The sequence below is a fragment of the Barbus barbus genome (assembly GCF_936440315.1).
Source record: "Barbus barbus genome assembly, chromosome: 8".
NCBI classification, from domain to species: domain Eukaryota; kingdom Metazoa; phylum Chordata; class Actinopteri; order Cypriniformes; family Cyprinidae; genus Barbus; species Barbus barbus.
In genome coordinates, this window is record NC_136736.1 from 6,861,447 (window position 1) to 6,888,187 (window position 26,741).

A 26,741-nucleotide genomic window follows, 5' to 3' on the forward strand; every position below is an offset into this window, starting at 1 on the left:
ATAAAAAACACCGGTTCGAAATGAACCAAAAACGACTTGTAGGAGGACTATATATATATTGTTGTTCATATGACAACGCTTATGATGCACATTATGAGCTTTGGTGTAAGTAACTCATATTTATATTTAAAAGGGTGCTATGGCAGTTCAGAAGGGATTGAAAACTGGGGACTTGATGCCAGGGGTTGGCTCTGTATATAACGGTAGGCACATAAATACAAAAAAATACAGCTAAATAGATAATTGTTGATCATTGATACTCTATATCAAACCCAAATAGTATTCAACTGAACACGGTTGGGAATTGAGTCTGACTGTAATCACTGCTGATGGATTTTAGTAACTATTTCAAATTTATTAACGGACATTTAGAGTGACGAGTGAGCACGCGCTTATGGTAGGAGGCGCTTAATGTTCGATTCTCCTGCCGTGTCTCCGCCCCCTGCTGTTGTACCGTTGGAGAGGAGAAGAGAGCGCGAATCACCAAACAAACTACTGTCGCTCTCACTGTAGCCTACAGTCAGTCACCTTGTGCAGCTGTCTGTATGACTGTATGACTGCGATTCCGTTGCGTGACGATAAAGACGTTACCTACAGAATCCGCGTTTTTAAATTTATACAATACGAAACAGAGACCGTTGTAGTAACGGATTTTTGGAGCTAAGGCGCTCCGACTGACCAAAGCACTGGGTGAGTCTCCACACTTATGAAAAATCAGTTGTTTACTTTTTTTTTGTCTGAGAATATTTCTAACTTTAATATAGATTCTATTGTAATTAATGTGTTGTTTATAAAACAGTTGTTATGTTGAATTTGGGCTATGTTTTTATTTAAAATTACCTGTCGCATATTTGCACATCAGGTGCAAACTCGTTTACAAACTTAATATAGGCTATAGAAATACATTTCTGTGTATACTGTCTATGCTGAATTTAAATAAGCTGAAATTTAACTTGGGTATAATTTTTTGGAGAGTTTGGTTTTCCAAAGTGATAACTACAATGTAATTCCTATAAAACCTGGAAAAATCACTTCTATTACAAATGAGCCAAAAAAAAGTCTGCATGGGTAGATTTATGTAATATTTACATTTGTTTTATGTTGGCCGGCTGATATTGATGTGAATGTAGCATTGTTTGCAAAAGTTTTGTCACTTATGTCACTGAAGAAATCTACTAATTTCATTATTCAATTAACAGAGGTGTCCAATAACACTTACCTGTGGTCATGTGATCTCAAGATTTTGGCCCATTCCACTTAAAGTAAATTAAAGTAAAATAGCTCCAATTAGACTATGGATATTTTTTCCAAAGTCTTCATCTCATTTATGTGTAAATACTGTTAAACTTATATTTATATATAGTGTACTAATCATTTTTAATGGGGAAAACTTACTGAGACAGAAATATCTTAAAAATTACTACAAAAATTACCTTTATGCCTAATTAAAATTGTATTATATTTGTGCCACTAGTACTTAAAAAAAAAAAAAAAAAAAATTGTTATAATAATAATAATGTAAATAATTTTTTTTCTGTTCTTTAAACATATCCTGATATGTCAACTTTCTTTGGTGGTTGGAGAAGGATTAACTTTTCATCTGAACAGTTTGGAAATTAGCATTATTTTTGCAATTCCATTCAATTCTGTTTGTGGTGGAAAAATGACACACTTCATCTTTAATGATTCAGTCAATCATGCCTCAACAAGGCCTCTGTTGCAGTTTCCCAAGTACTGCAGTTCACCATTATTTTATTTTGCTTGCAGTCATTAAGCTTAAATATAATAGTAGCAAATAGCTTGTTTCATATCACTTGCTAAAACAGAATAGCATGATGCTAGCAATGCCAAGATCATTTGGGAATGCGTGAAGTGAGAAAAAATGAAAACCTGGATGCAGGACACTTTGAGTTAAAGTGTTTACCAAATTAAGCCCGGCTCACACTGTGCGATTTTGGCCACGATTTGGTCGTCTGAGACAAATTTTGAAAATCCTAAAATCCTAAAAGATTACTATAATCCTAGGCTAAAATCGGTCGTCTATATCGCTGGTTTGACATGTTCACCGACAGCCGATTAATGGCCGTTGCGATCAATTTTTTCCTCCGATTAAATTCTGGCAGTGTCAGAAGATTTCAGACACTTTCCTGCAGTGTGACATCATCTACGACGACCGTCAAACCAAGAACCAATAGGAGCACTGAACTTGATGACGCAATTAGTGCGACAACTTCAAACCATTCATTATTTGTAAAAACAATATATGTACAAAATAAAGTTTACTTAAAGTTTATTTATTAAGGGGCAGGATGTTTAAACTCGAATAACAAAATTACCTCAAGTTCGCTCTGTAGAACTGGAAGTCCATAAAGTCCTCTTTTGCCCAGCCATGACTTGCTCCACACACGTCGTCTTTTTCGTTGTTTTTTTTTACATCAAGGCATGTAATTAATAAAACTAACGCTACACGTTGCTGTTGTTTGCTAGCTACCATTATAGCGAGAGAACGCGGGTCACGTATTGATGACGTAAAACTCCGGACAAGTCTTCTTGAGTACGTCCGTTTTTGTCGCGTCTTGACTGTCGTACAGTCTGACATTAAGACAACTGAGATCCTACAGTCTGACATGGGGATCATGTTCGTACAGTGTGACAAGCAGCAATCGCAAAAGACTATTAAAAATCGCACAGTGTGAGCCCGGCTTTAGGTTATAGGCCATTAGATTGGGTAAATTAGGCCAGGGGCCTTTATATGGTAATTAGGGAATTATGTTAAACAATAACACTGACAAAAAAAATTCAAAATCACCTTACACAAATGACCCTTTCTGTACAAAGCAAACTTTTTAAATATGAAAAACAAATGGTGTCCCTTCTTTATTTTAAACACCCAAAATTTCTCTATGAATATGACCTTGGGTGCGTCTCAATCAGCGAAATCCTCGGGTCGGCCATTTTAAAAGCTGTATTTTCACTCCCTGAAAAATCCCACAGTGCACTGCAAAAACTGGGGAGCTCACTATGCTACCTTACCGGAAATAACGTCACATTTCTGACGCGTTAAACATAAACCACACGAGCCAACTCGATAAATATAATGACACGCGATAGAAGATTTGAAAAGACAAACCGTTTTTTTCAACATAATTGGTATATTTCAACATAAACACACATCACTAGACAGGTAATGAACACATTTATTTAACATTTATAATTAAAATTCGGCTGAAATGTTGTAAGAACATGTAATAGAATGATGTGTTTAAAGAGAATAAAAAATAATATCAAAAAGATCGGTCCTGTCTGTTGTTTATTAATTCAAGCGGTGACGTTCTACAATGTTGTCCATTGACGCTGTATGTAGTCATGCCACTGGAATTCGAGTGATCACTGTCCCAACATGCAGTGAGTCAGGGAACTTACCAGCGACCGAATTCGTGTACACGATCTACTGATTCACGAGCTCGGGAGCTAGGGAGCTGATTGAGACCCATCCCTTGGCTTCTTTTGAAACCTTATATGAATAAAAGATTTGATTTACCGTATGCGCATACTGTACTTTCACAGACGATTTTTGCCTACTGAACGCGCAGCTCTTACATGCACCTTGATTTGTTCATTACTAGTGCATTAATAGTTTGTCCACAAGGTAAAAACACTGCCCCAAGCTGTTGTTTCACACGATTTTATGAGAGAGTTGCTTATAACGTTTGGAGAGAAATTGCGCAGACATTGGACAAGGATGAAAATTTCTAGTGCATGTGTTGGCTGCCTATGTTCGCACATGCTATCAGATGGAGTATACCAGGGGTGGCGAACATCGGTCCTGGAGCTGAGCTCTGCAGGGCTGCGGCTCTCCAGGACCGGAGTTCGCCACCCCTGGAGTATACCTTAAAAGGCTATGCATTTGTACTGCTTCATAAAAAGATTTCTTTGAAGATGTGACTCCAGTAAAGAAAACTGATATGCTGTGGCTGGTTTTGTTTTGTGCATAGCTCAAGAACATGGTGCACCTTTGTCTTAAATTTCCTTGATGTTGATCATCTAAGTAGTAGAGGGAGGGATTTGGAAGCCGGTGACAAATATTATCCCATTATTAACACTGCATCACTTGGCTGGAAACATTCTGTGGACTAGTGAACATCGACATTTGAAGATGGGTAGAATGGTCTGCTCAATCATGTTACCAGGGATTAGAGTAGGCGGCAGTAAATCCATCTTGTTAGACTGGAATAGATCCATTCTAAGAGACTGTAGAAAAATCTTTGCTAACCATCAACAGCCATTTATAACTATCAGATAGCCCAGGCCTAGCCGAAGGTGCATTCATTTCACAGTTCAGAACCCTGCGGAGCAACATCAAGATATAGATGAACAGTCAAGTTGAGCTGGTGATTCACCTCCAGAGAATAAGACTGAGTTATGGACCGCTATTGAAAATGCTTGATCTTCAATAACTATAATATGTTTTGCGCATCATGTGGACGTCATGTGCCACCAAGGTGAATTGTCCTACTTCTTTTGCCTGTCTACTTATTCCACAGTTTTACTAGTTACTTTTGTTTTTTTAATAATATAGCAATATATTATTATCCCCTTGACTGGGGAAAAAGTCTGTTCTTATAATACATTATTAAACTACGTAAGTTTCTTTAGTTCCACCCCCAAAGATCTCTTAAATGGTTCGGCCCTTTCTGTCAGTAATTTTCCACTCACCCATTGACATTCACTGTGGGGGGGAGGGGAATGACTGTGCTAGTCTCAAGTCACAGTGTAGCTGTGCTGTTGTGCGATGTATTTCCTGGTATGTTTTTACTTCTATGTGACAGTCATACACATTTGTTCACAAACGTCAGGTCTGAGTGTACTTGATTAAAATGCAATTAAAGATGCAAGCTGTGCAGTGGCAAGTATAAGGTGTTTGTGGTTCCAAGAGTACATGGTTCAGTCCTCGCTTTTAAGCACTGTTAATGTGTACTGTTATATCACATGTCCTGGTTTCGCTATAATTTTCATCCATAATTGTTTTGTCATAAATAATGTAATGATTTGAAATCACAAACTGTAATCTTAAAGGAAAATGTGCCTCTTCTAACATGTATTCTTATCAAAACAAACTCAAAAATGGAAAAATGAATGGAAGGAGTAAGAGAGCTTATCATATCTTGAGTGTAGAGACTAGGACAGAACTGCCTGAAACCGGTTTACTTCCTGATTACACAGTGGCACTGTGAACAACAGCTCTGTCGCTAGCTCTTAGTGCCACATAAATCTTACGTTACTGTTTTTATAAGAGTCGAACTGTACAAACTATTTTGTGCATTAAGCGATTACATAAATTTAGAATGTTTCACGATTCTTAATACTGTCGTTGACTATTAATAGTTTAAAAAGCGTTTTAATTTAAGACTGATATTTACTTTACACAAAATGTCAATCTTTTAAGATGTCTCAAAATTCTCGCATCGCAATAAAACAATAGGAAAAGGGGTGGAAGGAGAGCTTCTCATATTCTGAGTGTAGAGAATAGGACAGAACTGGCCGAAACCGGTTGTGGTAGCACAGCTTTACTTCCTGAATACACAGCAGCACTATGAACAATTAAGATTTCAGGTCACTAGCTATTTGTGCCGTATGGATAATGTGTTATTATTAATTTTGCAAATTTTGAACAATACAGCTATTTTGTGTTTTGTACAAAATATCCCAACAAAGAAAATATATTAATTTTGAATGAGTAAGAATAAATTACAAGTTGAATTTCTTCAGTAAGTCTACCTTCCAAAAGATGTCAGGTTAGCTGAAGAAGATGAATATTACATCTCTGTAAACCAAATAGCAATCTGTTGGTGTCATATCAAGAATGCGTGATTAAATACTTTTTATCTGAATGGTATAATGATTGTGGTATATTATCAAGTTTGTATGCATGTAGTAGATCAGGGTGAATTTAAAGTGGCCACACATTAGTTTTCACAATTAAGAATCTAAATAACAATGTTGCTGTCATTTACTCATTCCTAAATTGTAGACTCACAAGAGTGTGAGTAAATGATGACAAAAGTTTATTTTGGGGTGGACTGTTATATCTTTAATTTCACTTGATTAAAAAAATACAAGCATCATCATCTCAGTGTTCTGCTCATATTGGCTTCAGTATGATAACCATCCACTGGTATCTCCATATAAATCGATACAAACAAGACAGTAGGCAGGCCGTGGAATATGCATGATAGATTTGCGTGTCATGTAACAGGAACGTTAGCTAAACTAATCATTTAAATACACATAGTATCAATCATTTAAATTAAGATTCCATGAAGGCCAGATAAAATGTATGAGCAAATGATGATTAGTTGTGTTTCTAAATATATTTTCCAATTATTCCAAAAGAAAAAATTAAATAATAATTATTAATTTACTTTGCTCATATGGATAAACACAAATGTGAATAATGGGACAAAAAGTGTAACATTCTTATTTAAAGTGTACCCCTTTTCTTCAGTCTTGCATGCTTAACACCTGTTGCAAGAATGTGCTCGTAATCTGATATGGCCTTTGTAACATATTGGCCATTATTATGTTTACAAAAATCTTTAATCGATGCATAATTTAAGAGTGAAAATTTCAAGTGAGAAAGTCTATCGCGCTAACAAAAGTGGCATGATGAAACTGCATCAATTACTGACAACATTACCAGCAGTTAGACAACACCTAAAATCTCCTGCAAAGCACATGGTACAGCCCCGTTCCTGTCACCCCTCCCCCATGCTTATATTATGTGGTGCCTCATGATTGTCTTCTGGCTTCGTTAATTAAAATGGCATATATGTAAACATGTTACAAGATTGGTTGTATTGCGTAAAGATCATGAGGATTTAAAATTATCAACAGCACAGAAATTAGTTGGAGCTTTTTGTTTTTCTCATTAACATGTGGTGTGACACTCCCCTATGTACAACTGCATAATGGTATAGTCCATCCTTTCCTTTTGTTTTTCCACTTTATCTCTTTTTCCTTATGAGGGGTGCTGTTTACTACTATTTAACAACTAATGAGCTTTTGCTAATTAGTAGTACCTGAAGGTTTTAGGTGGGAAACATTTTACTTTCTCTATTTACAATGGGGTTTCACATGTGTCCGATCTTATCTGTGCTTATTGTGTTCTGACAATTTATTTTATGGTTGCTGACCTAATTAAGGCCTGATCATACTTAATGTCTCTCTACAGTGCTTGGCTGCTTTCCAGAGCTCTTCTGCGTATTTGTATGCATGTGACCTTAGCAGTTTAGCGCCGTGCTATGCTAGTTATGCTTCAGGAATTATGCAGCTGTGTGTCATGTATGCATCTCCTCCTCATTTATATTGCAAGTGTTTGGTGGAACAAATGGTTTGTTTCTTGCTATCTGTTTATCCAACCGGGCTATGTGCTAACAAATAATTTAAGATCCAATTTCCAGTGTTTAATGTTACCTACAGACTTATTAGCTTTTTCTGAAAACCAATACCGTACAATAATAATGTTACCGATTTCATTGAAGTTTTCAACGTATTCAAACGGAGGCTTCCAAGACACTTGGAATGGTGTGAAGGAATTATGCTTGTTCATCCGTGCCTCTGCTTGCACATCTGTAAGTCACACGCACGCACACACACACACACACACACACACACACACAAATTGTGGCCTTGAACTGACAGCATGAATCCAATTCTGGTCGCATAGGGTAAGTGACAAATCGGTCAACTGCACAATGTGTCCTTTTTGCGGCATCAGTGGCACCAAATGGAATTGCCAAAATAATACTTTTACCACCCTTTCTGCCCTACTTCTGTCATCATTTGTGAAAACAGGTAGTATATTTTTTTTTGCCTCATTCATTGTTTGTGGATTTGTTTTAATAACTAACATACTTGAATAGCGAGGCTTCTTTTCTTGCATTATGTCCTCTGAGAACAAATATATCAGATTTCTGTTTCTTTGACTAGCTTCTGTCTTAATGCTACATGCTAGCTTAAACAACTAACCTACAAAAATTGGGCTAAATTGTCAGCTCTTCATTTCTTATTCCCATTTCTTTATTCACTCTTCAAACTCAGAACTGTACATTATAAGAACAGGAACAGTTTCCTCAACAGGAACACTTTTCACTTCACATGTTATCAAACAACATTACGCATACAGACACAGACATAGAAAATCTCTTTATTCATATCGTTGCTTGGCAATTAGTTGTCCGTTCTGCTGGAACTACAGGAGAAGGTAAGGGAGAAGATACTGTTATTACCCTTCCCAATCACTGAAAACTGCAGACTGCCATTTAATGCTGTTTCCTGCGCCATGCTTCCTCTGCCGATACAATTTAGATTGTCTTCCCCTCTCACTCCTTATAATGGTATGAACCAAACTCTCCCAGTAATTTTCCGTTGTCTGCTTTGCTGAATTACTTGGTAGCAAGAGGGTGGAGCTACACTGCAGTGTGTCTGTGCTCTAGAACTAGGCTAATTTCAGCTAGTTTAATATGTTGAGTAGTCCAACTACCAATATTTTTGCAGAGTTTTCTAATTTTAACACTTTTTTTTAAAGCATGTCCAGATTAAAATTTATGCTATGAGAAAGAAAAACATTTTCAGTTAGGCTAATTCAAAGAAGAAGAAAAAAACAATATTGTTATGTGTAATTATATAGAGAGTACGGCTTTTTTTTCATTTTGAAGTATGTTAGTGTCTTTGTTGATTTAACTATTAATGGTAATATCCCTTCAAAATTAATGGTACAGTCCTGACTCCTGATCATGAAGAACTTAGTTCAAGAATCATTTAGGTAATTTATGTTATCTTGAGGAATCATATTTTTATAAGTGGTCATTTTACTACAAAAAGTTAAATTACAGAACTTGGAAATTTCTTTGCCGTCCAAATGGCATTTAGGTATTTCACACTGCAGTAATTACTCATTTTGAAAAAGGCCACAAAGTGATGTCAGGATGCTGGATTCATTTGAATGTCCCCACCCCTGCAACATGCATAATTGTCTTGGTGAATTGATAAAGAGAGAGCGGCTGAGGTACTCCATCACTGGAAAGGTTACTATTGTTATTGTTTAAAAAAAATGACAAATTAAGATGTCGGGTAAGGTCCCCAAACAATTTGTTCATGGTTGTAGAAAAACATCATCTTTACATGCCCTTCCAAAGGTTCCAAACATAGGTGCAATAGGTGGCTGAAATTTTCTTGGTAACATTGTGCCTGATTGTGTGAATGTGGGTTAATTTGTTTGTTTGGCACATTTTGCCATTGATTCACAGGTTAAACTGTGATGCAGGTAAGTAAACAATTGAATTCTAATGTTTTAATTTGTTAGTGTTTGTTTGATCTGCAAAGTGCAACATAACGCTAAGCATGCGTTATTTGAAACACTCATGTGATTATCATATACATTGATAAACTGGTATCTGGAGACAGATTTATTAACTCTTTGTGTTTGCAATTAATGTTAAGCCAGGTACACACTGTACGGCTTTGGCTATCTTAGAATTTTCAGAATCCTAAAAGATTAATCTGATCCTACACCAAAATGAGCAGTCTTTGATCGCTAGTTTGACGTGTTCGCCAACAGCTGATTAATGACCATTGTGATCAAATTTGATCTGATGAAATTAAGCCAGTGTCCAAGGTTTTGAGGCATAGTCCTGCAGTTAGGATTCTCCTACAATGACTGTCATATCAAAAACATACTGGGAGCTAAAAACCTTATGACCCAATTTGTGCGACAACAACAAACCTCCTCTTGCTCCACACACATTGCCATTTTTCCCTGTTTTTTCTTTTCTAGACAAGCCATGATCAAAATTAACGATAGAGATTGTTTTTGCTTGCTAGCCACCATTTCAGTTCCTCATGTGAATGTGCCTAACCTTTACCGAACCTGTAAAGGATAAAACTGCAATAATCTTCTTGTGTATGTCTGTTTTAGAGTCCTGAATGCCGTACAGTCTGACATTAATGACAGCTAAGATCCCACAGTGTGACATGGCTTATAGCTGGGATCATGCTCATACAGTCTATTTGTAAAGGACTACTATAAACTGATCATTGTGCACCCAGCTTTAGTCTGGATTTTTCACTGTTTGCGATTTTTTTTTATTTTTTAGATGGTATATTAAATTTGGTTTTCAACAAATTATGCATAATATCTTTTGTAGACCCTATGCCAATTTAGTTCCATATCAGGTTTTAAAAAGTTTGCGTACATGTGGAAGAGATCTTTTGGGTTTCCAGTAAATAACATCATCACTTTAATAATCTGATACTGCTTGACTTTAATGAATCTTTAAAAGATTCAGTACTCCGTTAAAGTCTACAGACATTACTTAGCTGTCACTCATCAAGCACAAGGTGTCAATAGTGAAGACTGCCTGTGTGGATTGAAGAAAAGGCCAAATACGTACCGTACACGTAAATTCAGATGTGAATGCTTGGTCAACGCATTGCAAGTGCATGCAATTCTTGTGTTGTTGTTGGGATCGTTATCAGAGCTCAGTAATAAAAGGCAACGAAAGTTGGTTACCTTCAAATGACTGTGCCATTAACTGGATCTATTTTCAGATTTAGTTGGCTATTAACAGGTCAACTTTAACTTACTTGCTCAGCAAGGTTCTCTTCACACCTATGACAGTAATTATCCTCATAGAGAAAAATAGTTCATTTGGGGCTTATAAGTTTGATATAAGCAAACAGCACTTTACTGTTAGCGAACATCCTGCTTTCCTCTCAATGACAAAATAAACACAACAAACAAAATTACAACTTCATTTTTTAAGTAGCTCTTATATGCAAATGTGTTTAGAATTTGTATATTTTAACAAATTGCAAAAGCTGAATAATAGATCAGTCTAGCGATTAATCGGTGTAATAATCGATGACTAGTAGAGGTCGACCAGTTGATTGGCCGCCCAATTAATCGGGCCAATTTTTGGCATTTTATAAAAAATAATCTGCATCGGCCAGTTGTGCTGCATATTAGATCGATTTATAGGCAGGCACATCTGAGGGCAGCTAAGCGTTGTTGCGGAACGCCGTACCGGAGAATCTCTTTCCCTCTGAGGCTGCGTGAGACGGAGCAGCTCACACTCTGCAGCAGTGCCTTGTCCACACATAGCTTCAGCTAACGATGCTAGCACAAAAACATATCGGCCAAAAAATTCGGTGTCATATCAGCTACGGCTATGCGATATATATCGAACGCGATGATCATGCGCATCTCGTAAGTAAAGGTGCATGATCATCGCGTTTGATATATCGCACAGCCCTGATTTCTAAATATCGGCATCGGCCAGAGAAAAACCCATATCGGTCCACCTCTAATGATTAGCTGATGAATCGGTCTAATAATCGTTAGATTAATCGATTACCAAAATAATTGTTTGTTGCTGCTCACTGTAAATGCAATGCATACTTGCGCAACTGCATTTTTGCTCCGCAACAACTTAAATGCAGTTGCATCTTAATTCAGTCTTTTATGATTGTATTTGTCTTTTTGTCCTTATTTTGGTGAGCTTCACGTTAAATTGCTGTCAGAATGAGGCTTTGGAATACAAGACGGAAAAGAAGAGGCAGTTGAATCTGTCAAGCTGTTTTCGTTCTTAATTAGTGAGCAAGCTTTCACCAACAACAGTCAGTAGTTCTTTAGAGGATGAAGAAGCAGGAAAAAAACCCCATCAGATTAGGTTGTGAGATGAACCAGCTTCAGTGTTTGAAAAACATTGTGCCTTGTCTTGAATTGGTGTAACTAGTATTTATTTATTTTTAAAAATTTTTTTAAAAGAAACAAAAAGCCCACAGATGACCTTGACCTGAGGATAAAGAAATGTGCTAGATTAATTCAGTCTGTGGACTAAATGAAACCATCTTTGAGCTCAAGACACTCCGTATGTTTTGTTTCTTCACTCTTAATTCACAGAAATACTGCAGTTGCTACTGTTGGCCTTGCTAGAAGCAGAGCTGGTGGCCATTTTGTGTTATTGCAGTGCAAAGTCTGAAATGGCAGAATGGGGGAGGGGCTTTTAAAGAGACTTTGCTAAAGTCTGGCTCTCAGTGGTAGCTGCAGTGTGCATGCTTCACTGCCGTTGTGCCGTGTTTGGTTCTAGTCATTCTATAGGAATTAAGCTCTAAATTAAATCTGTTCCATTTCATGCACCTGTTTTACAAATTTGTGGGTTTTCACAGTAATAGCATGTTATTGCTCAGAAAATGAGAAGAATTGATCATTGTAAAATTGTCACATTTTATAATTACATTTTAATATGGTAGATCAGATAATTAGTTAGTTTGTATATATTTTACCAGAAACCTACAAACTCTGGCCGATACATGAGGGCTCAGTGACAGCCAGTAACTGAACTAGTCTAAACTGGTTTCAGCCAGTTTCTGCCAGGCCTATCTTTGAGTAGCCGGCTGAGCATACAGTAGCGTTGAAAAATTATAGCTGTTTTCTTACACATTGTTGATGTTTTTTTTTTTTTTTTAGATTGTAACCATCAGTTCTCTCTGTTTTAATATCTTGGATTTTATTTTTGTTGTGGATTAGCTCCAGATTATTCTTCTCCCCTGAAATTTAGAAAATGGTAAATTCCACTTCCAGACATGTATGTTTCTTCTTAGTCGTCTTCGGTCTCCATCAGGACTGTTGTGGGGGTTTGGTTGTTAGCAGCAGATTTATTTGCAGCTATGTCTCTAGGCAATTTTTATTATATGCCGTTTCAGAAATCTGTATTGAATTCCAAGGTTTTAAGACTAAAAAAAAAAACAAAAAAAAATTTGTAATGCACTAGGAAATATCAAAGCACTTACATTGCATGCATATTTATTCATTTAGCACATACTTTTATTGAGAGCAGCTTATATAAATAACCAAATTTAAAAAATAGACTTCATCTATAATCTTAATCTATATTTAAAGAATAGTATACAGGTACAGCAATATTAAACGTATGAAGCTAAAGCTAGTGCATGGGGAATAGAGAGCAGTAGATATTAATATTCTCCATAACCTAAAAAACATCATAATTCTGGCACCGGGCCTCATAGTTGTTTCCTAATTTAGCAGCAGCTTTGATCTTGTAAGTGTATGCCATTTCATTTCACACCCTGATGATATACAACATTTTATTAATTGTTGCTCATCATAACTGCAATATATTAAGTCCATGTTTTATTTCATTTTCAAGTGACAAAGGCACTCGTTAAAACTAACTTAAAGTAATAGCTGCTGTTATTTAACCTCAAATATAGAAATGATAAAATTACACCTTTTTAAATATTTATTTAATCAGCAATGTTTGGTCATGCAGTTCTTTGTAAAATGAGGAGTGCCTATTCATATTTTTTCATATCATTCAGTTTAAACTGCAAGCTCATAGCTAGGTAGTGCTGTAGATTCAGCAGTGGTGCATTGTTGTTTCTAATTAGCAGTGCAGAAAACACTGTGGCTACCTGTGCCGGGGTAAAACATGCATGTGAGCATTCATCCAGAAAGGTAGCCAAAAATATCAAACCGCTGGATGCGTTGCATGGAGAATTGCTTTGCTAATGTATTAGCATTTGGGAAGGGCTTGATTTTTGACTCCTTTAGCATTTTTGCGTAGTCTGCCTGAGTTAATAGTCTGAGTTAAGAGAATGTTTATATTCACAGTATGATTTTGCAGCATTCCAATGGCCTGGATGCTAATGGCGGAGATTTTAAATAGCTTTCATGTTCTTTCTTCCATTTAAATGAAGGTTTGTGTCATCACACCCCTTTTTAAATAATAGTACAATCCGTGCCTGTCCTTTCTACCATTTTGACTCTGCTTATTCTGCAGTAGTGGGGGAAGGGTGAGGGTTCTCACTTCCATGACTTTTACCCTCACTAATATTTAAGTACTTATTTCTGTTTCTCATCTTATACTTAATTTGTATGTCCGTACTTGGAAACACAACAGTTTGTTTAAACATGTAGAGGTCTTGCAGGCTATTCTGATCACTGAGGACAGTTTTGCAGGATACAGTACGGGTCCCGAGGATATTGTTTATTGGTGTAGAAGGCAACACGTTTTAAAGAAGCCTCTGCAAACATGGTAGAGTCCAAGCTATGCTCCCCTCCCCCTTCCATGTACTCTTTGTGTGCTCCTTAAGGTAGACATGCTTGAGTTCTCTCACGACTAATCATGAGCTACGCTTGAGAACCGCTGCATTACTGACTCATTTCCACAGTTAATTGTATTTTTAGATCAACAAACCTTTGTGTGTCTATATGTGCGCATATTCGTTAAAGGTGAGGGGCACTAATTAGAGAAGATGCTGATCACCTCAATGTTAATTGGCGGATATGTCGGGCCTCTGAGTAAGTGGACCCCAGATGGAAATGACAAGTAGTTGACACCTGTTTGGAACTCGGGCAGTTGCAACATCAAAGTTAGCAGTATCTCCCCCTCTCAGTCCTTATAATGGTATGATCCAAACTCTCCCAGTAATTTTCCGTTGTCTGCTCTGCTGAGTAGCAAGAGGGTGGAGCTATATTGCAGTGTGACTGTGCTCTAGAACTAATTTCAGCTGATTTGATATTTTGAGACCTGATTGGAACAGTTCTCAGTTTCAATTCTGTTTCACAGCAGGTCACCTGTAAAGTAAATTTGGTAAGGAAAAAAGTAGAACCGGAATAAATTAATGAATTAAAAATTGTATTTTCTTTGTAACACTTATTTCTTTTATCTCTTGCAGTTAGGTTAATGCACATAGTACTACTTGTTTTTCAGTGCAAAGTATGCTAGTGTATTTATTTATAGAAATTAGTAGAATTAAATAGTAGCACCCTTGTAAAATCCATGGTACAGCCCTAGCCCTGCCCCTCCCCCACATCTGCTCCGTTTTACTGCTAGACTTTTGATCGCACGGAGACTCTAGACTCTAGTCACGCTTGCAGATTTCTCCTCCAAGCAGAAGGTGGCCTGCATTTGAGAATAGCAGTGTAAGCTCCCAGCTCTCTGTCCATGTTTGTTTGTCTTATTATTAGTTTCTTTCTCTGAAAGTATTTATATAACAATACAAAATAAATAATCCTTAGAAGAACAATAGGGCCCTGCGCCTTACTGGCTTGGGCCCTAATTAAATGGGCTAAATGTAATATTAACCTAGCGAGTGGGGTGCTTGCGATTTACTTGGCATTAGCGTGAAAGTGTTAGCCATGTTTAGCTATGTTATGACTTTGCTAGCATGTACTGAAAGCAGTATATTGGTTTTTAATCAATTGATTTTGGAAGATGTGTTTCAGGTGTAAATCTTACTTCTGGAGACTTTCATTTCAGCAGCGGTTTGGTCCAACCCCCCCTTAGCACACCTGCTGGTAATTTATAAGATCCTGAGGACCTTGATTAGCTGCCTTGTGTGCTTGTTTAGAGGCCGAAATAAACTCAAGTTTACACAAAGGACTGAATGAAACTGAGCGCCCCTGTATTACAGCTTTTCTGTACTGAAAGCGGTAAAGCTGTAGATCACTTTAAAATTATATTAATTATTTAATTACTAACTATGGATCAATTACTATTAACTCGGAACTAGTTTTTAGTAAAGTAACAATAAAAAAAAAAAAACTTGCAATGATAACCACAGATATAAAATTTGATTATTTTTCATTTTGATTATTATTTTTGGGTTATTTTTAAATAGTGAAAAAAATTGAACCCAGCAAGGTTCAGACAATATTTAAATATTAAAATACAATTCATATAAATGATTAAAATCATTTTATTTAGGACTGACATGGGAACAAGTAGCTGTGTAGCGCAGCATACATAAAAAATGTGATGCCTTTGATAACTGAAGGCATCATGTGCTTCCACTGTAGAGTGCTTTGTTAATTATAATGAGAGTGATTAAGTTTTAATGCGACGTGCAGCTTGTAAGTGGTGTAGTCAATGTGTTAGGATGTGGCTTTTTCGGATATTATAACAGTATTGTTGATGCTGCGTGACCAACAGAGCAGGTAATGTCCAGAGACATTGCTGCTACTCCATAGCTGTCACTCGCTGAGCACAAGGTGTTGAAGGTGAGGAACGCCTGCATGGTTTGAAGAGACAACCCTTTAAAAGTGCTCCAATGCAGAAGGATGAAGCAAAGCCAGAAGACTTAAATATGATCTGAAGAATCCCAGGAGCAGCCCACACTTGACGTGTCAATGGAAACCATCTTTGATACCCATTAGACAAAAGACCTCCTCTATCATGTCATGTCATTTGGTGGGATGGCAAGGCTTGAATGACTGAACATGCTGTGTTCTCTCTGTAGAACCTGGATAATCCAGTGCGACTGAAAATTTCAATTTAATTTTAAAAGCAAGAAATTCAGCTCCTGTGTGGACAAACTGCTGGACATATCTTGACGCGGGGAACCAGAAAAGTCAGATGTGAAGAAACATCCTACATGCTAGCTAAACACTACATCAAGCAGCCCTGAACCGCTTTAATTTAGAAATTTCTTCCTGTGATTTGTGCAACTTCAGTTGTTCAGCTTGACAGCAGCCGAGCTGGTGGCCATGTTGTGTTATTGCAGTGCAGAGCTGAGAGTGTAAAATGGCTGAGTGGGGGAAGGGCTCTTAAAGAGACCTTGCTGTTAGTCTGGCTGCTGAGTGGTAGCTGCAGTGTGCACGGTTTACTGTTGTTGTGCCGTGTTTGGTTCCAGTCATTCTAGAAGGATTTTAAGCTTCAATCCATTAAATGTTTTCATGGATTTCATGCTCTTGTATGATAATTCTGTTTTTAAAAGTAGTAACACATTACACAACAAGGAGATTCTAGATTAGTTCAGTATAAAATTAAATGTGGTAGCTTGATCCTGTAGTTAGTTTGCGTATGTTACCAGAAACCCAGTTTAGACCGATACACGAGAGAGATCTATGATATACAACCCACAGCTAAGCCAGTCTGAACCGGTTTCAGCTAGTTTCTACAGGTCGCGTCTGTGATTAGCTGGCTGTGCATACAGTAGCATTACAAGGGGAAAGCTGTTTTTTTTGTTCCTAAAGGAATTTATTGGATTATTAGTTTTTAAAAAGAATTCAGGTTATGTTTGTACCCACTTCACAAGCAACCCTCTCTAATACTACGTTGCATTTGCATTTTATTATTAGCTCCTCTTAATATTTGTGTTGCCCTGTAATTAAAAAATGGTATATTCCACTGAGTAAGTATTTTGCTTAGGTGTAGTTTTTCTGAGTCAGGATTGGGGGAGGATCTTGTTTTTTATGTTGACAGCAAATAATTTTTGCAGCGACGTCTCAGCTGTCATTGTTTATATAGTTTTAGGAATCTGTTTTAAAATGCATTTAAGAATTTGAAATATATATTTACTATTAAATGCAAATGCTGAAGGAACCCCCCGAAATATTAACAGTCCCTCAATACCAAATTTCAAAAATAAATATAAATTAAATATATATATATTTTACATTGCTTATTTCAGCAGTGTATTATGTCTTTGTTTTATGTTAGGCCCAAGTGACAAAAAAAAAAAAGCTACGGATTCCTAACAATAACTGACCTGAATAGCTGCTTTTAGTTAAAGTGTAGAGAATAGATTGTGCTTTGCCATAGTTTTTTTAAATTTTTTTTATCAGTAATGTTTATGTAGCTAGATCAGCAGTGTTCAGATTATTCACGGTTACTGTGTCAACAGCTCAATGAGCACATACAATGTGGTTTATTAGGACAAATATAATCCCAACAGCAATAATGATGAATATCCTTATTATCCTTAAAAACTGTGAACGTAATCACCTGGCTAATGTACAATTCTACTGAATGAGCTGGCATCTGTTCCAGTAACATTTACTAATGACATGCCTTATTATTGTATGTCATGTGAAGTCTAAGTCAATTAAATTTTAGGTTAATTCTGAGTTGGACATGACTAAAAAGTCAAAGTCAGATGTTAATCGAGTGAGTCATTAGACTGATTCAACCCGATAATTCAAGTTTGAAACAAAAATGTTTGATTCACTACAAAGAACCAGCACATAGTCATTTGTTCACAAATGACACTGCAGTGTTTCCCGTGCAGTCAGCGGGAACCATGCAGTAGAAAGATGTTTATTTGTGTTTGGCAGTTCTTGGTCTTTCTCATCACATTCGGTTCAGATTGTGAGCTCAAAACTCAGCTCAACTATTTTTTTCCTGCCGTAGTGCTTTAGATTCAGCAGCAGCAATGTGTCGCTGCCTCTGATTAGCGGTGCAGAAAAATCTGTGGCTACTTATACAGAGTCAAATAAGCATGTGGGGCTTCATCCAGAGAAATCAAATAACACCAAGCCTTTGGCTACACTGTGTCCTAAACTTGTATGAAGAACAAAATGCAGAAATGAAAACGCATTTAGGCAGATATTTACTGAGATTTTAAATGAATACCTTTTGCCTTTTGTAAATTCGTACTACTGAAATGGCTATAAAGGCTCAGAACTCGTTCCTATAGCTGGATTCTGATTTTTGAAACCAATGTGGTGACCAATCCGAATAGCAGTTCTGACAGCTAGTGCTACGCAGGAATTGCCAAATTCCAAGTTGTTGATGAAGGTTGGCATATGCCTCCTCTCAGATATAAGCAGATATAATCTGTGAGTGCAGTGACACTATAATTTAATTGTGATTGTATGTAAATTTAGGCAGTTGTAACATGTTCTTCCTTGTACGCAAAGGATCATGAATTTTCACACCCCTCTGTTTGGAAATAGTACATTCCTTGCCTATTACTTTCCTGACTGCATGTTGTGCTGCTGTGGGGGAGGGTAGTGTTCTCTCACATCCATGATTTTTATCCCCACTTTTTTTTTTGACAATGCGTAATTTAATAGAAAGCCTGCAGTTGTTCTGTTGAGTGTGTCTTGGCTTGTTCAATCATGTCAAGGTCTTGCAGACTGTTCTGGTCACTGAGGACAGTTTTGTTTCATGTTGTTTCTCAAAGATATAATGGCTAGGGTTTAGTAAATGTAATGTTGTTTTTCTAATATAGATGATAAAGTATTTTATAAAAAAGACAAACACAAACATGGTAGAGTCCATCCAATGCTCCCCTCCCCCCGCCATGTACTCTTTGTGTGCTCCTTGAGGTAAGGTGCCTAGACTGCTTGAGTCACAAGTAATCATGGGCTATGCTTGAGAACCGCTGCATTACAGGTTAATTTCACAAATTATTTGTATTTTTTACATTTTAAAATAAAAAATTATGGTGTAAATTCTTTCGCTCCGAGTTGGCTCTGATTGGTACACCTCACACTGCTGATTGGCAGACATAAAAACCCTCTGATTATTGGACCTCAGATGGAAATGACCTGTAGTTAGTGTCTGTTTGGAACTCGGACAGTTGCAACGTCCAAGTTAGCAGTGTTTCCCCCTCTCAGTTCTTACAATGGTATGGTCTGTACTCTCCAGTAATTTTCCATTGTCTGCTCTGCCGTGCTACTTTGTACAAAGAGGGTGGAGCTTCTCTGCAGTGTGACTGTGCTCTAGAACTAATTTCAGCTAGTTTTGATGTTTCAGCTAATGTATGTTTAAAGTGATCAGTTTCAACTGTTTCAAAAAAAGTCAAAACATTTGTCCAAGCTAATTTAGAAAGAAAAATCTAAAAGCAGTTGATTTTTCTAAAAGCAGTTGAGCAGTCTAAAAAAAGTTGCTAAAAGAACTCAGTCCTTAGTGTATGTACATAGTACAGCTCATTTGTCAGTGTCAAACACTATATAGTAGTGTTTTTAATATTTATTAACATAAATAAAAGTAGCACCCCTGTAAAATCCATGGTACAGCCCTAGCCCTGCCCCTCCCCCACATCTGCTCAGTTTTACTGCTAGGCTTTTGATCGCACGGAGGCTAGTCACGCTTGCAGATTTCTCCTCCAAGCAGAAGGTGGCCTGCATTTGAGGATAGCAGTGTAAGCTCCCAGCTCTCTGTCTTCCTGTCCTTTTGTTTCTTTTCATTAGAATCTTTGTGTGAATGTGTGGTTTGTTTTACTAGATTGCTCTAAATGTATGATTTATCGCAGTGAGATGCATTTGCGATTTTTGTTTTCATTAGCGGAAAAGTGCTAGCATTTTTTAAAAGAGAATGCATATTTGGCTACATAACATGATATTGCTGAGTGTCTAACATTATTTCTTAAGTATATGTTGACTGTTAACCAGTTTATTTGAGAAGATATAATGTGGTTCAGGGGTACTCAGTCCTGAGATTTTCCTTTAGGTCTCTTTTAACACACCTGTGGTAATTTACAGGTGACCCTGAGAAGCATGATTAGCTGGTTCTGGTCCTTTTTTGGAACCAACCAGAATCTTCAAAACCAAATCTGCACAAAGGTAAATCTTCAGTAGGATTGAGCACCCTTGTGGTAGAGCTAACATAGATAGGCCTTTTCGGTTTCTTTTCTGTTTCTGTCAAAGTTTTTATAATCTAACACTACTGAAGTATAACTTTCTAGATATAATAGATTAGTCTACCCATGCATAATTAATGTCTAGAGATGTTGCTGCTGTCCTATAACTGACTCGTCAAGCACAAGGTGTTGAAGACGAAGAACACCTGACTTGCATGGATTGAAGAGTACCTATAAAAGCAAAGAACTCCGGTGCACCAGAATAAAGCAAAAGAAGGCATCTCTAGGCCCCGATCTCACAGAACGTGTTTTTTAGGTCTGAAAACGCGAGGTGCACCGCACTGCTGTTTTTTTTATGTTTAACCACCAAATCAGCTGTCTTGTCAGTCCAATCAAAGGATTATAGACCCTTTTAGGGCCGACGTCTCTATTACGTCACAGCGCTAGCTGGAAGCAAAATAAAGGGAAACCTGGAGGCGGCCCATTCAAACCAGCGCAGATTTGTTAAAAGTTAACCTTTTCAAATAACATTTGCGATCCTGCACAGTGAGTGATCTTAAATATGCAGGTAAAATCGGATTTTCTCCAGCCATTGTTAAAAAAACAAGCTAACAAACTTAGTGTTAGTGAAGTGGTCAGGGGAATCTTTCTGCCTCCACCTAAGCTCCGCCCACAGAAAAACGTCACAATGTTTACTAACAGAAAAAAAGGTCTATAGCACGAGCTAATCTTCGGTAAACTGTCATATTAGCAGAAACCTTAAAAAAAATACAGCTCCGGGTAACCCGCGACAGACACCAAAAGTTTCTCCTCCATCATTACAGTCTCTGGACTTTCTAAGCAACGGTAAACTTTTATCACCACAACAGAAGGCCCGCCTCTCCATTCATTTGATTGCACATTGGAAAAAAATGCAAATGACTTCGAGCGCTGTTCTGTTCTTTTTTTCAACTTCAGGCGCTCCGAGCGCTCCTCCAAAAATGTGAGGCGCCCGGGGCACATAAACAGTGCTCAAAACTCTCACTGCCAATAGAAAACAATTTTTTTTTAAAAGGCGCCTCTCACTGCAAAAAAATGCATTCTGTCTGATTGGGGCCTTACATTTCCCAGAAGACAGAAGTCAAGGCCATCTCTGTGTTGTCACATCAAGTTATTTTGTGGGATCCAAAGCCTTGGTTGATAGAAGACCCTGATGAAATGTCACAACCTTCATGAGGATGAATTGAAAGCCGGCTTTTCTATGCAAAAATAAAAAACAATCAGCTGCTGGAAGCAACTTCAATGTTAGGAACCAGAGGGAGTCAAGCTCATGCTCTGTGCAAGCTGGCTAAATGAGACAACTTGTAAAATCAAGCCACTTCATTTAAATTTTATCGCCTATTCTGGTTTCATGGATAGTGCAGCTTCAGTTTTTTTTAGCTTGCCAGCAGCCGAGCTGGTGGACATTTTGTGTTACTGCATTGCAGAGCTGCGAGTGTAAAATGGCAGCGTGGAGGAGGGGCTCTTAAAGCAATCTCGCTGTAAGTCTGGCTGCAGTGTGTGCACGCTTTCCTGCTGTCGTGCCGTGTTTGGTTCCTCTCATGCTAGAGGAGTTTAAGCTCCATTGCCTGAAATATTTTCTATTTCACGCACATGAACAACATTTTTAAAAAGTAAATTTGACCGCTTAATCTGCTGATTAGTTTAATTGCTTTACCAGAAACCAAGTGTTTTTAAACACACATGAGAGAGATCTATGAGGTGTAAACTCGTCTCAACTGGTTTCAGCCTGTTGCTGCCGGTCGTGTCTCTTATTAGCTGGCTGTGCATTAAAGTAGTTGCCAGAGGAAGCTGTTTTTAATACAAACACTTGTTGTGACTGAGGGTTTTAAGATGAATTGAGGTGTTATTATTTCATCAGTGGCACTGTAAATATTAGATATTCCATTGCGGGTCGTCTGCACTTGTACTGCACTACATTCTGATAGGAACTGGCGAACCTACTTAGGAATTCGCTATTAAGGCATGATGTGGTTTTGCTACTTTTGTGCTTTTTCACTAGTGAAGGGAGTTTATTTGGTGCTAATATAGCATGATAAAGAGCAAAGGATGAACATTATGTGTGTAGCTAATGCTTTATGAAATGTAGTTTGGTCTTCTCATTAAAACAGATGTTTCATAAAGCTGTGTGAATAAATTTTAACAACAGATGTTAGGGTGTTGTGAACAAAATATTTTTAACTGGAATAAAAAATATAGGTATTAAAATAGCTTATGCTAATACATTTAATTAGAATAAAACACGAGCTAATATACGTCATATGTACCCAACAATATTAGCAGTGCTGTAACAAGAAATTCAAAATACCAGAGAGGAGAGTTGCAGCAGTTTAAAATATGTAGTATTGAAGTTGCTAAAGCTTGTGCAAAACCATAGAGAGCAATGAAAACAGTAGAGAGAATAAATCTCGTTTTACACCCTGATAGCATACAGTTTCTTTATTGTTCTCATCATAGCTGCAGTTGCAGTATTAGCTCATTTTTGTATTTTTTATTCCCATGTGACAATTCTTCATAAGGCACCACACATCTACATATGAAAATGTAGAGCTTAAAATCTTGGTGTTCAGCCGCATTCAAGGCCTTTATCAGACATTAGGAACATCGTTTATAGTATAACATGGATTTCTGAATTGATTTGAATTATTTAAGCAGTTACAGACTTCCTTGTATTCAAAGTTCTGCATCTTCACACCCATTTTAGTTATCGTACGATCCGTGTCTGTCGCCTTTTACTGTTATGACTGCACATTCTTCAGCAGAGGGGGAGAGCGAGTGAGCGAGTGTTCTCACTGCATGAGTTTTACCCCCAGTAAAATTTAAGAACTTCTTTCCCTTTCCCATTATACACAGTGTGTGTGTGTTTGTAATGGTCTTCCAAAGTTTAAAAACAGAAGGACACTGTTTTCTGCTGTAGAGCAACTCTTTTCCTTCCATTCACACTTGGGGTGTTTCTTGAGGTGAGACGACTAGACATGCTTGTTCACTCACGATCATAGCATGTAACTGAGAAGTATTGTACATTGTGTGTATATCGATTCATTTTTATTGATTGCGGATGGGGCCAAGTATGTTGACATAAAAGGGACATAGAAAAGCTCTGTGCAGGAGACACATCTGGTGTGCACAACTAGATTTCAGCGCCAAATGATCTTTCTGTCCACTTTGAAAGTAAAAACTGTTGCGATGCAACAAAATCACATCTAATCAGATTGAAACGTATTTGCAACCTTGCGATGCATTTACACAATACTGAGAACACAAACCTTGTGTCTGGTTGGGAAACTGTCAGACCTCTGAATATGTGGAAACTCGTCAGTATTTACTGTCTGTTAGGAACTCAGTTGCAACATAAATGTCATAAGGGTTTTACGAGATTTGTCAAATCTGTTGTGCTGATATTTTTCTATTCTAATTTAGGACTTGTCTGAAAATTGACAATCATTTGAACTAGAATTAATTTGTTTAGATAAGGAAGGTCCTCTGCTTTGTTCTCATGGACTGAATCTAGGCTTTTTAGTGCCCTTCTTGTCACTTTTATTTATAGGCACAGTAGAGATGACAGGAAAGGATGGGGAAAACAGGAGATCGAAAATGTCATGAGCCGGATTAGAATGTGCATCGCCCGCATGAACACTAGAGTTAAATGTGTTGGAGCACATACAGCTACGTCTAATAAAATGTAGTTGGGGGACATTTAGTCTGGTTTTCAGGATAGTTTTACAAATGACCCTTTACTAGGAAAACAATGAATAGAACATTAGGGATTTGTTCCCATTTAATCAATAACTCCCTAGAAAATCCAAAATTGAAGCAGAATAAATGATGCGCTTTCATGTCATTTATTAGATTTGATTTTACATAGTTCAAATCTCTACACAACGGTGGGAAATGGTCATGAGCTGAGACTGATTCAATGCGACTTGCGTCTTTTTGCAAAGAAGGGATAGTCAGAAGTGATCAGATATGCTGATCATGCTTAATTGTCTGTGATTGTACATTGAAATGGTGACCATAGCTCATTTTGTTGTCAAAAGTTATTTACATTAGCATGTGACAGCATTTTGACCTTTCACCTCATAAATCGGTTCTGTGCAATAGCAAAGCTATCCAAAAGATGTTTGTGCTGTATAGAGAGATTCATGCTCATTGAAAAATATGCATATAGGCAAATTGTTACTTGGTGTATTTTTAAAATGCAGAGCAGATTCAGTTTTGCTCTGCACCCTCTTGTGTTGACACATAGCGGTGCACGTGTGACACCCCTCTTCTGTTATAATGGTACGATCCACATAGCAGTAATTTTCCACCCTGTTTTCTCTGTGCCTGCAGCAGTGGGGGAGGGGGCCGTTTTTGCTTTTCAGCACATGGCAGGTTTTCTTTCTTGCTGCTGAGGTTTTTGTTCTTTATACTTAATTTTCCTCTGATTTCTAAAGCTTTTTTGGTTGAATGTCATATTTTGGAACACCTTCAATCGCAGGTTAGAGTACCGCTGGTGGATCAGTGAGCTTATAAGAGGTGATGAATCATATCACAGTCTCATCATGAGTCAAAAAGTGACCTTTTGTTTCATTTGACGCTGTACTGTTGGTTGTAACGCTACAATTGTGTGTAGCTATACTGTTTTTTTTAATTCTGGTTACAGCCAACACCTTACAAAGAATGTGCTCCGCCTCTCCACACGAGATCCCTTCCCCCTCCTGTTCTCTCTGTCTCTCTCTGTTCCTCTTTTCTGTGTTGTGTGCGCTTTGAGCTAGTTGGGAACTAGGCATGCTCCTGTTTTCGCGCTCGGTACTAATCAAGGCCTACTCCTGAAGACTACACCTCAAGGTTGTTTTTGAGCTGTTTCGGTTCTTGAAGATGATTATTATTATTTTTTTTTTATTCACCTTCATATTTAGTAGTGTTTACTCAAGATTATTAGACTTTTTGGTGGTTGTTTTATTTTTTTTTAACACTAATTTTTTTAACAGACAATTTTTAAAGTTTTCGTATTTGCGTGGACGTTGACATTTTTGCAGTTCTGTTAGTAAGAATTTTTGCAGTTCTGACATGATTGGGATCATCTATTTTACATTCGACTAGGAAATTCGATTAATACTGTGGGTTGCGCATTAGGAAGTGCTGATTGCGTGTAATCCGTTGAGCGTGATTTTTTATTTATTTTTTTTGCGATCTTTTCATATTTAATGCTTTTTGCAAGGAACTTTATGATTTACTTATTTTAGATTTAAAGCTTGCTTAATTGAGTAACTTTTCTTAACTTATCATCAAAATTATTTCAAGTGTCAGGCAGGTATCAACCTTGTACCCTGTCAAGATGCAATACCGTGTTCTGTTATTTTGCGAACATTTCTTTATTAGCAATCCGCAAGAGGTTATGTTTCTGAAACCAGCTTTCGTTGGAAGTGAGCACAGATTCAATGGATCAGGTCTTAGCTTCAGGAGAAGGGTATTGTAGACCTGAGCCTGGCTTTCCACCGCAGCTCTGGCGACCATTTTGGAATGAGCGGCAACCTCAGCGTCTATGTTTACAGATGGGTGGGGGAGGGCCACAGTGAGCCTGTGCGCGGTGATCAACATTAGAACAAGCTTTCCAGAAGCTAGCAGCCATTTTTATGAAATGTCCTTTTCATGGACATAAAACTGAGATGATGGAGGAATACAGAGATGCATTTTATTACTGTTTAGTTTTTGTGACACTTTTGTCTCTTCTTGGAATATGAAAACTTGATGCCGCCTTTTGTGTCTTGTACAATCTAGTCACCTGTCTTGCTCCTGACTGAGCAGTTTGTGGTGCTTAGGATGGCAAATTAGTGAAAAGCTATAAAATTTTCAACTGAATTACTTAAGTCTTTTTCTTGGTTGTCATGGATACTAGACCTAAAAGGAATGGCTGTTGACAGGAAGTGAAAGGTGTTTCAAATGGTCCAGGAGGATGAGATTTTGGTATATATAGAAGCCACGTCATTCACACCTGCCAGGAAGATTGTTAATGTAGCAGTGCAGCAGCAATGCGGCGTCCTGTGGATTTATGCTTGCAGCTCTATATTTTTATTGGATGTGTAGTAAAACTAGGGAGATGAGAATAACATTAGAATGAAATCAAGACAGATTAATTGTTTGGATCCAGGAAGCTGCTTTGCTAATAGCAAGTTAAATTCAATGTTAGCAACTCTTATTCATGGGAGTGCTGAGAAATATAGGAAACTGCTTAATGTAAATATTTAGTTGAACTATACTGTATTTTGATTTATATCTGTTTGGTCTTGGCTGAGAAGTGTCAATTTCAGAACAGTTTTAGCATTTGA

The 26,741-nt window shown here is 37.4% G+C and overlaps 1 protein-coding gene across 7 annotated transcripts in view; it reads left to right on the forward strand.

Moving 5' to 3' along the window:
- Nucleotides 1-78: 78 nt before the first annotated feature.
- Nucleotides 79-26,741, forward strand: part of LOC306874357 (activating transcription factor 7-interacting protein 1-like) — a 36,339-nt gene continuing 9,676 nt past the window's right edge. The window contains exons 1-2 of one of the 7 annotated variants that reach the window (XM_079424329.1): nt 19,880-19,953; nt 20,294-20,374. In XM_079424329.1, coding sequence (XP_079280455.1) covers nt 20,309-20,374 — 66 coding nt within the window. In that variant the 5' untranslated portion in view covers nt 19,880-19,953; nt 20,294-20,308. Of the gene's footprint in view, nt 106-450; nt 691-7,020; nt 7,093-14,924; nt 15,008-19,868; nt 19,954-20,293; nt 20,375-25,158; nt 25,261-26,741 lie in introns of those variants that run through there. The other 6 variants (XM_079424333.1, XM_079424334.1, XM_079424337.1 and 3 more) reach the window with 6 other exon arrangements.